Source organism: Engystomops pustulosus, chromosome 5 (genome assembly GCF_040894005.1).
Source record: "Engystomops pustulosus chromosome 5, aEngPut4.maternal, whole genome shotgun sequence".
In the NCBI taxonomy this organism is placed as follows: domain Eukaryota; kingdom Metazoa; phylum Chordata; class Amphibia; order Anura; family Leptodactylidae; genus Engystomops; species Engystomops pustulosus.
Genome location: NC_092415.1, coordinates 52960500 through 52976297, shown reverse-complemented (window position 1 = coordinate 52976297; position 15798 = coordinate 52960500). Strand labels below are relative to the sequence as shown.

Here is a 15798-nt window from a genome sequence, read left to right as displayed (position 1 = left end):
AAAGGAAACTGATCCCTAGATAGTCTAATCTCCTCAGAGAGGTGCACCGTCAAGGGGAAAATATTTTCTAGATATGGAAAGAGTTAATCATTAGCTATCTCATCTGTCTGAGGTGGACAGACCTGAGAGGGCTTTAAAACACTGCTCACTACAGGAGAAAGAGCAGCAAACAGACACACAGGAGCTTACACACAGGTGTTTACTATTATCACCTGTTTTATTCATTTTTGCAATAAAACAAAACATGCTTCAAAGTTTTAGTTTTGCTTTTAAGTGCATTATTTAATACTGGAAACCCTTTTACATAAATGTAAATTTCTTTAAAGTAATTTACCGTAAGACTAGGATGTACAACTGCCATAGTAACTAACTACTACCTGGAAGAGACAACAGAGCAGGGCCATAGTTGCAACCAGTCCTAAGCTGCCTGGAATTCACCTGAATTTTGATAATATGTCTGGTAAATTCAGCTAGTCCTGGTAGAATATGGATGTGAATTACGCATACACATCTGAAAATCTTCTTTATTGGGTTGAGGTAACTCTTAAAATACCTAGATTTTTACCCAAGAAAATTTGGGAGCTTTGCGGGGCTGTGGTCACCGAACTTAAGAGTAAGTGATAAGTTGCAGATACTAACTCTGGGATTGCAGCCCAAACAATTGGGGTGTTTATTTACACAGTGAATTTCCATCAAAATTTGCAACGTTTCAATGTGAATACATCTTAAAAACCTTGTGGGCACATTGGTTATTTCAAGTATCTCAAATACACAGTAACATAGAATACGAGCTGCTCGGTAAACACATCATTATTTGTAAGACAATTACTGGCATCATTCTCGACGTGAGCCGTACCTGCTGTCTGTCTAGCTTCATCCTCTTGGCAGCATTCCTACTTTCACTCTCACAGGCTGAGGCTAAGATACTTTCTGCTACAGCGGAGGTGAGGTGTGAGGGGATAGGTCGGGACTGAAAAAAAGCACATTATAGATATTCCAGGATTAAACAGCTGTCAGGTTTGTAAGGGTTAAAAGGAGACAAGACTGCATTTACTGAAATGTCACTTTACAATGCACATACACACAAAAACAAGAACTGAAAGGGGAAATGAACTGATGACAAAATGAAGAAACACAGGATAATCCTTCACCTGGAATGTGTCACAATTTATATCGCTCGGTATATTAGAAGACAACTCTGAAGAAAGAGTACGAGAAAACGTCTGCCTTATAGCTACTAGAGATACCAAAGTATACGACGTGTTACTTCTAACCTGCCTACTTGGAAAAGTAAATAAAAAAATTACTAGTGTACTACACTGTATATACACTATATATATGTACAGTATATAAAAAAGAACATTAATGAAATAATTAACATTATTAAACACTATGGGGAGCTTCTAAGAAAGTGTCTAAGTGCAGAACAGTTCTAGTTGCCCATGGAAACCAATCAACTCAGCTTTCATTTTTATAAACAGCTGTGGTAAAATGTAAGCTGGGCTCTGATTGGTTGCCATGAACAACTAGAACAGTTGTGCACTAGGATACTTCTAATAAATCTCCCCTAGTGATTTCAATGACCATTGGCATTATCAGCAAGCCCCAGAAAAAACACTATAATACAATGAAACACAGTGGGGCAGATTTATTAAGCTGTCTGAAAGTAAGAATATTTCTAGTTGCCCATGGCAACCAATCACAGCTCCCCTTTAAAATATTCATGAGCACTGGTAAAATGAAAGCTGAGCTGTGATTGGTCGCCATGAGCAACTAGAAATATTCTGACTTTCAGGCAGATTGATAAATCTGCTCCAATGTCTATCTTAGTATTAGTATAGCAGCAAACAGAGCAAGCACATGAGTATGTGAGCCCTTGGGCAATGCCGGCCCCATGTGCCTCATGTGAACTGGAATCTGCCCAGGTTTGTCTGCTGCTGCCTTGGGACCTTTCAAACTTAGTAATATTATGCAACTAATATAACATGTAGCTATTGGCCTTGCATCACACTTGCCGAGAACAAATCACTTTCCATGGCCCTCATTACTATAAGCAAAAAGGCACTGAAAAAACTTCACCAAAAACCATACATTCAGGATATAGATCTATTTCTAGGAATATGAGCTGCATAAAATATATATATATATATATATATATATATATATATATATATATATATATATATATATATATATTTCTATATATAATTAAAACCCTTAACATGGAATAAAATAAATACAAAACTCGTTAAAACAAACTGCACATGAAGTTATCACTGCAACCCGTGTGATGGATAAGTTCATTGAGCCCAACCTACTGAATTATATAGAGGCCTCTAGAAAAAAAGATCCTACTAGATTATCACTGATGCCTATGAAAGTGTTAGGACCCACCCGGAGGATCCTCTGGTAATCGGGTGGGCCAGTCCTAACCTAACTGCAACAGCATGATGTAAACAAGTAAAGTGGTTTTATACATCTATGCTGCTACGATGCAACACAAAAAAACCTTTTCTATAATAAAAACGTGTGTATTTATGTCACATAACATAAAATACAACATGTCCTCCAATAGTTTTAATGCTATTACCATGTATCTATAAGACAATAATTTCTTTCTCTAGAACAATTAGAAGGTCATAAACAGTGACTTTCCACCGCATGAAATATTAACAGTAGAACAGATATATTCTCTATGGGAAAATTAATGGGTGATAATGTATTTGAGAAATAATGACTGTCAATGTGAAATGGTGTTGTGTAAAAGTCAGCTTTTTTTTTTTTCTTTCTGCAATCACCTTGCTGGAACATTAGTAGAAGTAATATTTAGCTATGGATAATTTCAGGTCAAATCAAGTCAATTAATGCAGTGCCAGAGGACGACAATGTTTTATGGGTCTTATAACAGCGGGAACACAGAGCACAGTGACAATGCTCATATAAGTGTTATTGTGTTTAAAAGCATATTACAGATTATGCCCTTAAACAAAACCTACAATCCACTCTCATAATCACATTGTGCTCTCAGTAATGACAATGAAGGTTACTATCCATTAATACAACTAATGTAGGGTCATAATGAATGGAGAATAAGAGTTTATTTCTCTTGTCTCGTAGTGTACAATACAATCACGACAGAATACAATGTAATCCCTCTTCTTGTTACGTACTTGTAAAGGCTGTGTGGGTGCATGCCCAACTTTCTCTAGGTCTTTCCAAACTAAATATGTGCTATCACTATATGTGTTCCAGACCATTGCATCCCTGTTATCCCTAGTTGAGTTCACATCTGTGTTAGGAGTTCTCTTTTTCTGATCCGTCCAGAGGAGAGAAGTGAAGTTGAGGTGGATCCATTATATGACGCCTGTCCTATTGTCTATAGACTTTTCTGAAAACTAGGGATTCTTAAAAGCAGACTATTGTAAAAGATGCTTGTGGGATGTAAATGATAAGCTTCTCACCTAATATTTATCAGACGAGTATTTGACTAAAATTCTCTAAGGTGGTAACTAAGCAACCTAATTATCATTCGAGTCAGAAATGGCCTCCTGTTGGCATAGCAATAGATACTACGGAGAGTCTTGTCAGACACAGGACGCTATTATTTCTGTGTATTTTCCAATCAAAGTAGTTTCATATAGTAAAATACTGCTGAAAAAGTAGTTGTTTGGAAAGTAGGACAATGGATAAGAAAACACATTCCTTTCAAGGCCTCAACGTTTTCAGATTTTGTTTTTAAGGTCACCATTAAATGCTCTAAAATTACAACGTAGAAAGGTAAAAACAAGATCTGACTTATTGGATCTCGGATTTCACAAGAGATTGGAGCAGTACTGTAAATTGTAAGTTAAGGTCTTCACGGATCAGTCTTTTTATGGAGGACATGTTACAAAAGCTTCATCAGATTTAGCTTTGGTGTATTTAGTCAACACCATAAACTCTTTGACATGTTCCCCAAACCATTCCTAAACAATGTCGGCAGTGTGGGTGTCACGCCACATGATCAGATGAAAGAGGCCACCAACATTAGGGAAATACCTTTGTCACATGCTTACTCTGCAAATGTTCATATAGGTGACATTATTGGAAGGATACAATGATTCATAGCAGAACATTGCCCAGAGCATCACACTGGCCCCACCAACCTGCCTTCCTCCCATATTACATTCCATAAGCAACATGTATGCATCCTATTGATGTAAAATAAAATAATCTACCCTTCATCCATTGCTCTATGGTAGCGTTCTTCTTGTGGTGGACTATATAAGGAGCCCCATATGTAGCAAGCTGTCATGTATTTTGTGATCAGGACACCCAGGCTAGGTATTGCTTTCAACACACATCAATAAGCCAAAGCATATTAAATCTGCAGAGTGATAAAATGGTTTTATCAAAACATGGCCCTCCATCAAGAACTGACTGTCCACTTGAAGGTAATATATAATACCCAATGATATATTGAGACATTGTCACCATCCTACATGCACAGGACCGTATTTGTGGCCATATCTGGCCACATCAGATCATGGCCACAATAGAGTTATATGGCACTGTGTGCTCATTGCACTGTAACTTAGCCGTAACAATGACCTATCCTATCACCAGACAGTGGGCACGGCCGCTCGGCTTTCAATGGAGAATGGAGGAGTGAGCAGTGCCCGGACACCCTCCCTCTTCTGCACTCTTCTGCATCACAGACTTGTGCATGTAGCCTAATTATATCACTTGTTGGCGGTTCTAATGAAATGGCTGATTCAGATGATGATTCTCTTTCATGTGTGGTTTATGGTGTCCCAACTACTTTGGATAATTTCATTATGTTGCTTCTTTACTGTAAGAGCAGTGAGGATCTGACACAAGGTCTTCACACGAGGGGCCTGGATGCTGTTATGGAGAGCAAAAGCATCAATATCAGGTCACGGGAACAAAACATTTTGTAAATAGTTGATGTTGATCCTGGGAGTTATTCTGGCCATATTTGGGATCGGGAAGGAATTTTTCCATACTTTAGACCAATTAGCATTTTCCTTTTTTAGACTTTCTCTGGATCAACAATAGACAATTTATAGGTTGAACTTGAAGGACCAACATCTTTTGTCAGCCTAATCTTTTATGATAAATAGTGGGGTCACTTGCATCTCATTAGTCTAGCTAATAAACCTAAACGTCCCATAAAAGAATCAACCAATGTTTAACATCTTTAGTAAAACACACAGAAATACTTTCCGTGTATTCTGCCTTCATTTACCTGGACTATTACTCAACATTTTAATGCATAAGTTTTCAATATCTGTCAACCAATTATTGTAAGAGCTACTCAAAGGACTAATTGGAATGCATTTTACAACTAATATTGAAACAAATAGATAAAACACAGTTTTCTACCAGAGTAGGCTTTCAGTACATGGTTACTGCGGCAGTAGAGGTTTATGTAAGGACAGATTTCTATAGTCATCCTATTTTTAAAACCTTTCAGCTATAATTTTCCTGTAAGGACATGCTGTGAAAGTGAGGTTATTTGAAAATAATGGTATTCTGTACCAGGATACATTGCTTACTCTCTATTTACTTGATTGCCTACTTGTATAGATATATTTGTATCGTCTCAATCCAGCTACTGGCCGTCCTATCCAGTCTGTGGACTAACCTGTAGATCACTGGAGACTCCTTTTGCAACAAAAGGTCATGTCACTTAAAATACTTATCTAATAATTATGATGCACATGATCGCGGTCAGTCCATTAATCACGGTCTATGCGGTGACCAGATTTCACAAACCGACCACAGTACAAAGAACGGCTCCAATATATAATGCAAGGAGTCCCTGCTTCCTCACTCTAACCATGCTTACAGTTCGGCTCTGCTGTTTTGCAGTGAAGCAGGGACTCCTCTCATTATATATAACCATGATGGTTTGAGTCCTGGACTCCGCACTGCGGTTGCTAAGCAAAATCTGGTCATTACATGGTCTGTGGTTCATTGACCAACCACTGTCGGGTGCTTCTAGCCTTAAATTTGTCAGGGTTCACAACCCCCACCCCGTCACGCCAGGAAAGTTGCAGTTCTTGGCATAAATATGCACCAAAAACTTACATTTTTCGTGCCTTTTACCAATGGCCCCACCATCTTTAAGGACATCATCAAACAAATAAAGTCATTATAATTAGCATTTGCATTGCTTATATTGTTATTTCAGACATTTGACCAAAGACAATTTATTTTTGAGGATAGAGTCAGTATTGCAGCTCATGTACATTTCCTTAAGACGGGTTAAACTGCAATACCAAATACAACCTGTAGACATGTAAGCTATTTTTATAATCAATAATTCAACCTGTTCCAACCCTAGTGGGATGGGTAGTCTTTCTAGTGCATGGTGCAAAGGTCGGGCTTAAATGTCCAATTTTCTTCCCATTCAAGTAATAAACTGGTAAGTATGTAATACTGTTAAAAATGTATTCCTTAAGATACTGGAGTCCTTAACCAAATTCCATCTCAGCTAGGGGCGGACACATCGTTTTTTTTATTTATTCGGACACATTAGTTTAACATTTATATGATTTAAGTCTTATACAATTCACACAGCAAGCAGAGATGCTGAAAATGTGGGAGGGGAAGCAAAGATGGTATTTTGATTATTGAATTAGGATTAATTCTAAAATCATTAAAAAAATAACTAAGAATCATTTAAGGGAATCTACCACCTGATTTACCCTCTACAAAGCACCACAACTGCGTTTTAGAGGTTAAAATTCTGGCACACCTTTATAATCGATAATCACCAGCTGGTTCGTTTTGAAAGGAGCATCTGGTTCCAGAGCATCTCCGGTATTGGGCATCACACCCCCCTCAGCCCTTCTAACTTACCCACTGCTTCCTCTACCCAGCCATCTATGACATTAGCCGACTCTTGATGTAGATGGCAGGAGGGGTGACAGGCCTGCGGCGGGAGTGATGCCGGATCCACCAGAAGCCTTCAGCCTAATATAAAAGTCTTCTTCAAAGGGAACCAACCCTGAACTAGTATGCTCTATATCCTCTATAGAGGTTAAATCAGGTGGTTGATTTCTATTCATGCACTGCGGTCCTGGGTTCAAGTCCCAGGTCAAAATCCCACAATCCAAAACATACTGGTAGGTTGATTAGATTAGGAGCCACATTGGGGACAGGGACTGATTTGCCGAGCTCTGTGTAGCGCTGCATAATAGCGGGCGCTATATAAATAAAGGAATTATTGTTATTATTAATACAGACTTCAGAAAAAAACATCTAATTTACAAATGTCTGGTTTTAATATAAGCAATGACACATGTGCTTTCTTGGCAATGTTATAGTTAATAGTAACAAATACAATATATGTATCATCGCTTGACTTGCATGCTTGACCCATGAGCATAGCTCACAAATAACAAGACTAAAGTCATTTACAATCTAAACCTTTTTCTACAAACAATTTATTTAATGCTTGATGGTTTTCTTATCTATGATTTAGATTGTTTACTCACTGTATTATTAGACCTGACAATTTCTGCATGACTGGTGGTACGCATCCAGCGGATAACACAAGTATATGATTTTGGAAATGAATATGCTAAGCCACTCATTTGTCAAAGAGTAAAATAGAAAAATAAGGTTCAGAGAATCAAATTCAGAACCCAGGAAATGAACCAGTGCAAATCATTGTTCAGGCTGAATAATGAAACGGATCTTCCTTGTGCTTGAGCCCGGTCATACACCCTCCTCTATCGTGTTCCAGGTCTCATTGCTCTTTCTGCTAGGTCCATCCTCTTTCTATGTACCCATATAAGGTGCCCATTTTACTAACTTTGTCTTAGGGTTCTGGTAAATGATATGATAAAAGGCTTATTTTACTTAAGGAACAAATGGGGAAAAATTCAGGAATGATGAGAGGATTACGAAAAAAAAAATGTTTTAACTAATAGAACCAGGGGTAAAATAAAGACACTAAGATGAAAACAAAATAGTGTCATGAAATTACATATGGGGTTTTGATGGGCTTGATTTTACGTCAAAACTCACCATCTCAAAACCACTTCTTTTCATCCGCCTGCAGGACTTGAGGTAAGTGCGTATACGTTTTCTGGCACGCTCTTGATACTCAGGGAATTGTCGCCTGCATGAGTCAATGATTGCCTGGATCTTTTCTTTGGGCTGCTTAGAGATAGGGACCATTCGGTCCAAGTTTTCATCTACAAACAGCCTGACAAACATCTGTTGGTAAGAGGGAGACAGAGGAGAAGGGGTTGGAGGACTGCTCTTGTCTCTCATCTTACTACCATAGATTCTTGATTGGAATTAGATACTTTGTCATGAGAAGAAGATGGTTGGTAAAAAAAAGAAGCAGCATCCTAGGCCAAATATACTTCCTTACGAAGATATCTCAAGGCAGCAGGTAGAAGCAAAATGATTAACAGTGCAAAACACATAACAATCCCATAAAATAAAAAAGCAGTAAACATAGCTTTAGAGTATCACACATTCTGTCACCCAATAATTCAGAGCAAAACATGAACACAGAGATTCATAGGATACACAGAACATAGATAACAAGCAGCACCACACAAAGTTCTAGTCTAGTTATCATCATGAGGATTCCTTAAGGCAAATATCAAAAAGGAGGAATAAAGATAATGCTGTGGGTATATGTACACACATACAGCTCACTGAAGAAGTCATCTACACTTCATGACTGTATATTTTTGTTGGCATCAGAACTAGCAAGATTTGGAGATGACAATCATTATTCATAAAAAGGCAATGGATCCCACCAGCCCCCTAAAAAATACAAAAAGCCAGCTACTGTAACCCAAACAATTGTCTAGCCAAATGACTAAATAGGTGAATAATATTTAGAGAATATAAAGAATTCTAAGAAAATCTGACTCCATAAATGGAGTTTAGATTATAAAAGCGGTGAAAAGTTTCAGTAATTCTGTATTCTGAAAGTAGAACAGAAATCTTGTTTGTGCAGATTTCTTTCCCTTTTATATCCCATTCAGATTAGTTTTGCCAGTATATAAAGTGTTGATGGATCAGAAAGAATAACGTCACGTGATGCAAAATAAAGCTACTGGCAATAAACTTCCAAGATCATCTGATCCCTGCAGCCAAAAACAGAACAAAACCAAGAAATAGAAGCCCGTGAGCACAGTAGGGAGCTAGCGGAGTGCAGGCATGTGTCCTGCAGGCTTTCTTGTCACAACGATCACTTACATTAAAAGCTTTTAGACGTTCTGCCTCCACTCCGTCTGCTTCAGTTGCCTTCTCCACATCCTCATGATCATCATGGTCATCTTCATCTTCATCACCGCGATTCAAAGATAAATCTTCACCACAACCACCTACACTTTCATTCTTTCCAGAGTCATAGCTGGAGTAGCTATGTGCTGGAGACTGAGAAAAGAAGAAGATGCATCAGATTCATTATTGTAAGCAAACGGATTAAGTCCTAACCAATAAACCTCGTAAAGGAGCAAGTACTCTTATGGTTTACATAATGGATAACTTCATATGAGTCGTAAATCAATACAATTTTCATACTTTCTTAACTTTGCTGACTATGGCTGATTTCAAGTGGTTTTTCTATTCCTATTGTGTCCCATTTACTTACATTTAGCTCCATGGACTTCTCATGTAATACTAGGAAGACAGACTGATGTAAATACTGAAGATACTACAACACTAGGGCAAGGTTATAGGAAGCTTTTTCAAGTGTTCCCCAGTAAGTTTTTAATACCATTGATTACCAAAATTGGGCAAAATTTATACCTTTACTATAAATTACTTTAAAGGTAACCGTCAGCAGAAATTGTCATAATAAAACTCTATTAGTTTGTTGTCAAGCAGCTTAACCTTAACCTTCCAGGCTATGTTTCGTTCATGGCCAAGGTTGGTGACATCAGAAAATCAAAGTGAAACATAGTCAGAGAGGCAAACACTGAAGTCAAGCTCTCCCTCTCAGAATCCTCCCAAAACTGCAATTGACCAAACAGCATCCAAAGGCATCATAACCGGCTCTACTGAAGGCATGAATTCAATTGCAGTGAAATCAGCATTCTAAGGCAGAGAGAGCTTGACTTCAGGGCTAAACTCTCCACCCACATGACTTTATACTATCATTTTCTGGATGATGCCACCACACTGGGCAATTCAAGGAACATAAAGTACTTAAGCTTGACAACATAATGGTAGTAGGTTATCAGGTCAAAAATCTCCCTTTAAAAGTGCAATTTATAATGGGACATCCATGCACTAACCACATACTTTTGAAAACTGAAATCAGTGGTTTAGAAAAATGTAAAAATTATTTTTTTGGTTAATTCCAAATCACCTGTTGTGTGGTCCTTTGGCTTCAGAATACTTGTGTGCAGTGTTTTAAAAAAGACCTCGAATGCATATGCATCCTGCTCCTTCCCACCCAGCTAAAATTCAATCTGGTAAATGATGCAGCCTCTATGAATCGAATCTTGGATTATTTGTTCATTTCAACCCAGCATGGCAACTGTGCAGTGAGACACGGTGGCAAGACACCGTAACGGTGCACAATAGAACTCAATGGGGTTGTAATCTAGTTGTGATTTGTGCAGCTAGCCCAGGGCTGCCAGGTGTGGTTGTTCACAACAATTTACTTGTGGCCATGATTACAGCCACAATATGAGTCTATGGCACGCAGTCAAGGTGAACACAGGGTGGCTTTCTTTAGAGAGGGTGAGAAGTGAGGAGTGCTCACTCTTTTCTAACTTCTTCACCCTGTGTGGTGCACCAAGGTCTGGCTAACACTGTGTCGAAGGTGGAAGGGTCCTGGTCGGAGAGCCCTGCATCCCTAATAATCCTGCCCTTTCAGATAAGTATGTTCCTGTCTGATATATAAAGTATTGTATTTTACCATGCAGCTCCTTTGTGCACTGATCCTTCTAGTAATTGGTACAAATTATTTTGTAATGATAACTGTAAAAACTTAGTATTGAAAAGAACTGCAATAAAATTAGCGATAATAACATTCTGCTGGTAAAATCAGCACAATCCATAAAAGAACAGATCATCTTTTTGTGTGCAAACTGCTCCCCACCAAAATACGGAGCCTATTTTCTCTTCTAGGTGTTTTTTGCACAATTAATCAGGTTGGAGGCATTTTATACAGCCGGGGGTGGCAGGCTCAAGCTGCGGGGTTTATAATGATATTTGTGCAATCTTGACTCTATGAATGGGTACTTGAATTTATGGACATTTTAAATGAGCTAATGAGATATATTTATATGAGCTGTCTGAAGAGACATATTAGCATGCTGTGAAATTTTATTGAGGAGATGGAAGTATCTGTTATGCTTACTTCCTATTCAGCAGGTCATTTTCTTCTTACCTTTTCATTATAGTCATCATTTACTTTATTGTTCTAAACTAATAGATTCCAGTGCTGATTTATAGTGTGAGACGGGAGACTTCTTCAATCTCCCTTTGATTAAAACATCTTAAACAATTGATGATGTGATCAGAGAGCGGGTTAACAGATCTTTATTGATACGTTTTACCAGTTAACAAGCACACACTCGCACTTGCCTCTAGTGCACTTTGTTGCATCTTCTCCTATTAGACAAATTTAGCAGTTATCTTCATCCTCTGACTGCTGGGACCCCCAACTAATCATGATAATTGTACCCCATTAGCAAATGTTCATGCACATGCAAACGCTCCTTTAACTTCTAAGGAGTCTGTCATAGGTAGCATTTGCTATGATATTTTTGGATTTTAGATGGCTGGAAGTTCTGGAGGTCATGGGACCTGATTCATCCAATGATTGGCCTCCTCACTAGGGACAAGAAAAGAAGTGTCTTTACACGATCAATGGAAGTATCCATATCCTGTGGTCTGAACACTCAGTTTCCAATATAGGTGTCATGACCCCTGGAACTTCTGTCCAATCACATAGTGCAGTAATCACTGGAATGAATCAGAATTAAGAGCCAGAGAAGTGAAAGTATTCACACCCTATCCCCCTTTAACTGTTCCATCCTTCATAAGAAAAATATATCTTCCATCAACCTGAGTTAACAAAATTAGGGGTTATCTTCATATACCTTGAATATCTCTTTACTCCACATCCACTGTTTGAACTAACACATAATACAGTGGTGCACAGAAAGTGGGTTTTTGGTCAAAATGAAGCTAGGATTCTGGCATATTTAGCTTATTAAAGCTGTGCCACAGTAGCCTTAAATTTCTTTGCAATTGACACATACAAAAACCACATAGGGTGTCGCTCCCTGATGGAGATCATGAGGTTCACAAACAATTCTGTCCCTTCTATCCCAATTCTGTCCCTTCTATCCCAATTCTGTCCATCCTAACATTTATCTACAGAACACAAATCTTGAACAATTTCGCAAAAATACTGCATTTTGCACTGTTCCTGGATTACAGCATGTAGTATAGCCCAGAGCTGCATTCATACTCCTGAGAGCTGCAGAGCTTAAATCTCACAGTTGTCTCCACCTGTGAAAATCTTCTCAAAGTCTGCATTGATGATTTCTATTCTGGGAAATGTAAGCTTCAACTAAAGTAGTATAAACAAACCATTCTACTGCATTACAAGAACTCATCATTTTTGTAAAATATTATTTGTATTAAAGTTTTCACAAATTTAGCTCATTTATTAGAGGTCATTTTGGGCACCTCAATAAGCAGAGAGCAAAGGATTATTTATGCATGCTCACTTCTTCAGGTCGGCTGCGGCATACGGATGAGATTTGTGCGCTAGTGTATGTAGCCCTTCCTCATACACAAGTTGTATTAGAGAATCTACACACAGAAATCCCTTATAGTTTTGAGGACAATTTTGCCATCTAATAAAAAACCTTTTTCAGCAAGTTTTTTAGCATTGTACGTGACAATGACAAATAATATATACTGTTTTATGGTGTTTATACAACCAATTGGAGATTTTAATAGCAAACTTGAATAAAGTAGTAAATTTAATCACTACATTTAATAACTACTGTATTAAATACAATTAAGGTCCTTTAGTTCCACATCCATAGGAGCAGCAGGAATTTAAAGATGCATATGAAACTCTTTTTCTTTCTGTTGCTGAAAGTATTGAACTAATTCCATGGAATTATAGCTATACATACTCGATTACAGGACTTTGATGCAGCATGGGATTGTTTCTGTGGCATGTTGATGGATTAATTTAGGTGAAAGGGACAGACACTGAATTTGTTGCAACAAATGTGCCATATATAAGATCATCCTTATAGTTTTAATGTTGCAGGATCTACTGTAAGTAAACTTTCTACAAAATTGCATAAATCACCAGTGCAGATGATAACAGTAAACTTTGTAATATACTCTATTAAAGTATATGTTCCTGTGTCTTTCTTTTCCCCTGCCTTTCTTCCTTATGCAAGCAGTGTACATTAGCTTTCTGTCCTGTTTCCACTGACAGCTGAGAGATAAAGGAACCTGATAAAGTCTCTAATGCCTTGACACTCTATCCCTAGATACTCTAATCTCCTCAGATAGCTGAATCTTCAAGGGAAATAGTCTGCAAGCATAGAAAGAGTTAATCAATAGTCTCCTTATCTATCTGAAGTGTAGGGACATCGGGCACACTGCTCACTACAGGAGAAAGAGGAGATACTAAATCACATTCATTTCTCAAATTTTGCTTCAAAGGTTTAGTTACTTTTTACATCTCCACTAGAGAAAGCATAGAAGAGAAATACAGCCTAGTTTACAGAATTTTTTTTTGAAGACCTCTCTAAGATAGTACTTACCTACAGCCATACATACACCTTTATAATCTCTTCTTTTACAGGATGTATATGACATGATGACATTTCCCTTTTTAAAGGGGATCTGTTACTGGAAAAATTTGCAAGTGTAATCTGCAGGCAGCAAGTTATAAAGCAGAAGGCGCTGAACTGATAGTTTTGTGGCGATAGATTCTGTGTAATTTGACCATTTATTTCTGCGCACTTACTTCAGTGACTGACTGCCTTCAATGTACCAGTGTCCAAACGGTACTTTGACTTTTTCCCATAGAAAGAACAGAGCTATAAACGGATTACTAAGTAATTTTACATGAAACTATATTAACCTGCCCAGCTCCTCCTGCTCTATAATATGCTGCCTGAAGAGTGAACTGTATTTACCATGTCCTTTTTTACCTTATATTGTCTAAAGTAATGATATATTGCAAACTTATGCAATCTCATAGTGACTGGTGAGGTTCTCTTTAATGGGGTCATGCATGTAGGTGACCAGAAATCCTTTTGTCCAGGAAAATTGCAATAGCAAAAGTGGCAATTATTAACCAGCATTGTGGCACCTTCATTTCCTTGAATTGGGGATACCAGAGGTTTAACCTCAGTGATCATAGTGATGGAAACCAAAAAAATATTTCAGAAATTTTCTTATGTCTAAAATAGCCAAAAATTAGAGCCACCCAGGCCCCACATAGTCCTACTGTGCCTTTGTTAACCCTTTTTTTACCCATGAAAATAAAGGAAAGAGTGCAAATGAACAATCCTGAGAAGAGCTCAGTTATATGAGACCAGGATATGCGGGCATCATGTATGACGGGCCAGTTTGTAACTAGAATAAAAGATATCTCCCAGTTTGTTTAAATTAATAGTAGAGAACTGAAACGAAAAGGCTTAGGATGTTGTCAGGATGAAAAATACTGTTAATAAAAAATCCCCTTTAAATGCCATAAATATTTATTACGTTTACATAAATACTGTTATGGAAGCAATATGTTACCATTTCTTTTATTTTTAATATATTCATTTTAGTTACCATTAAAATGATAACATCCGGGTTAAAAGGTTCTTATTTATGAAACCTGTTAGAAGATGGATCTTTCTCCTGCAGAACATTACTTCAGATACTGTATTGTCTGCTGGGCCCTTTAATGGATTTATAATATATTTTACAAACGGTCCTCTACTTAAGGACACCCGACTTATAGATGACCCCTAGTTACAGACGGACCCCTCTGCCCACTGTGACCTCCGGTGAAGCTCTCTGGATGCTTTACTATAGTCCCAGATTGCAATAATCAGCTGTAAGGTGTCTGTAATGAAGCTTTATTGATAATCTTTGGTCCCATGACAGCAAAAAAATAAACTACAATTGTCAGCGGAAAAAAAAATTTTTTGTCTGGAACTACAATTATAAAATAAACAGTTTCAACTTACATACAAATTCAGTTAAGAACAAACCTATGAAACCTATCTTGTACGTAAACCAGGGACTGCCTGTACATAAAAAGAAATATGAACAATATAGATTACACTATGTAGATAAACACACTGACAGCTGCTCTAGGGACTTCCTGTGACATCCCAGTTCCTGCGGATTTCCAGTGGATCAAAGCGGTCGTGCAGTCAAACCCTCCGTGAACACCACTTCCATGTCAGCGGTGGAGTTATTGTACTTGATAAAGGGCTCCTATGTCCAAAACACACTCTTCTCGTAACCTTCTCTTCTGGTGTGTATACACCTTTATATCAGTGATTGGAGAGGCAAGCTCAGGACATCCACCTACCCCACCAACCACTGACATGGGAGTGCTGTTCACACAAGGGTCATTCATACACTAATGACTGCATGGCCCCCTTGATCTGCCAGAAGCCAGCAGGACACAGCACTCCACAGGAAGTCATTAGTCCTGGTGCCAGTGGGTGACATGACCTGTGGGTACCGTGGGCTGCAGAGAAGGTTTACTAGGGTAAGTACAATATGAGTGATCCTATTAAAGTCTTGTACTTACCCAGG

At 38.1% G+C, this 15798-nt stretch overlaps 1 protein-coding gene across 7 annotated transcripts in view; it reads right to left on the bottom strand.

Moving 5' to 3' along the window:
• NOL4 (nucleolar protein 4) overlaps window positions 1–15798 on the bottom strand; it is a 161680-nt gene that overhangs the window by 23019 nt on the left and 122863 nt on the right. For 5 of the 7 annotated variants that reach the window (XM_072151988.1, XM_072151986.1, XM_072151991.1 and 2 more), the window contains exons 7-9: window positions 9235–9414; window positions 8041–8232; window positions 857–970 (exon numbers count right to left, since the gene is read on the bottom strand). In XM_072151988.1, coding sequence (XP_072008089.1) covers window positions 857–970; window positions 8041–8232; window positions 9235–9414 — 486 coding nt within the window. The remainder of the gene's footprint in view (window positions 1–856; window positions 971–8040; window positions 8233–9234; window positions 9415–15798) is intronic. The other 2 variants (XM_072151989.1, XM_072151990.1) reach the window with 1 other exon arrangement.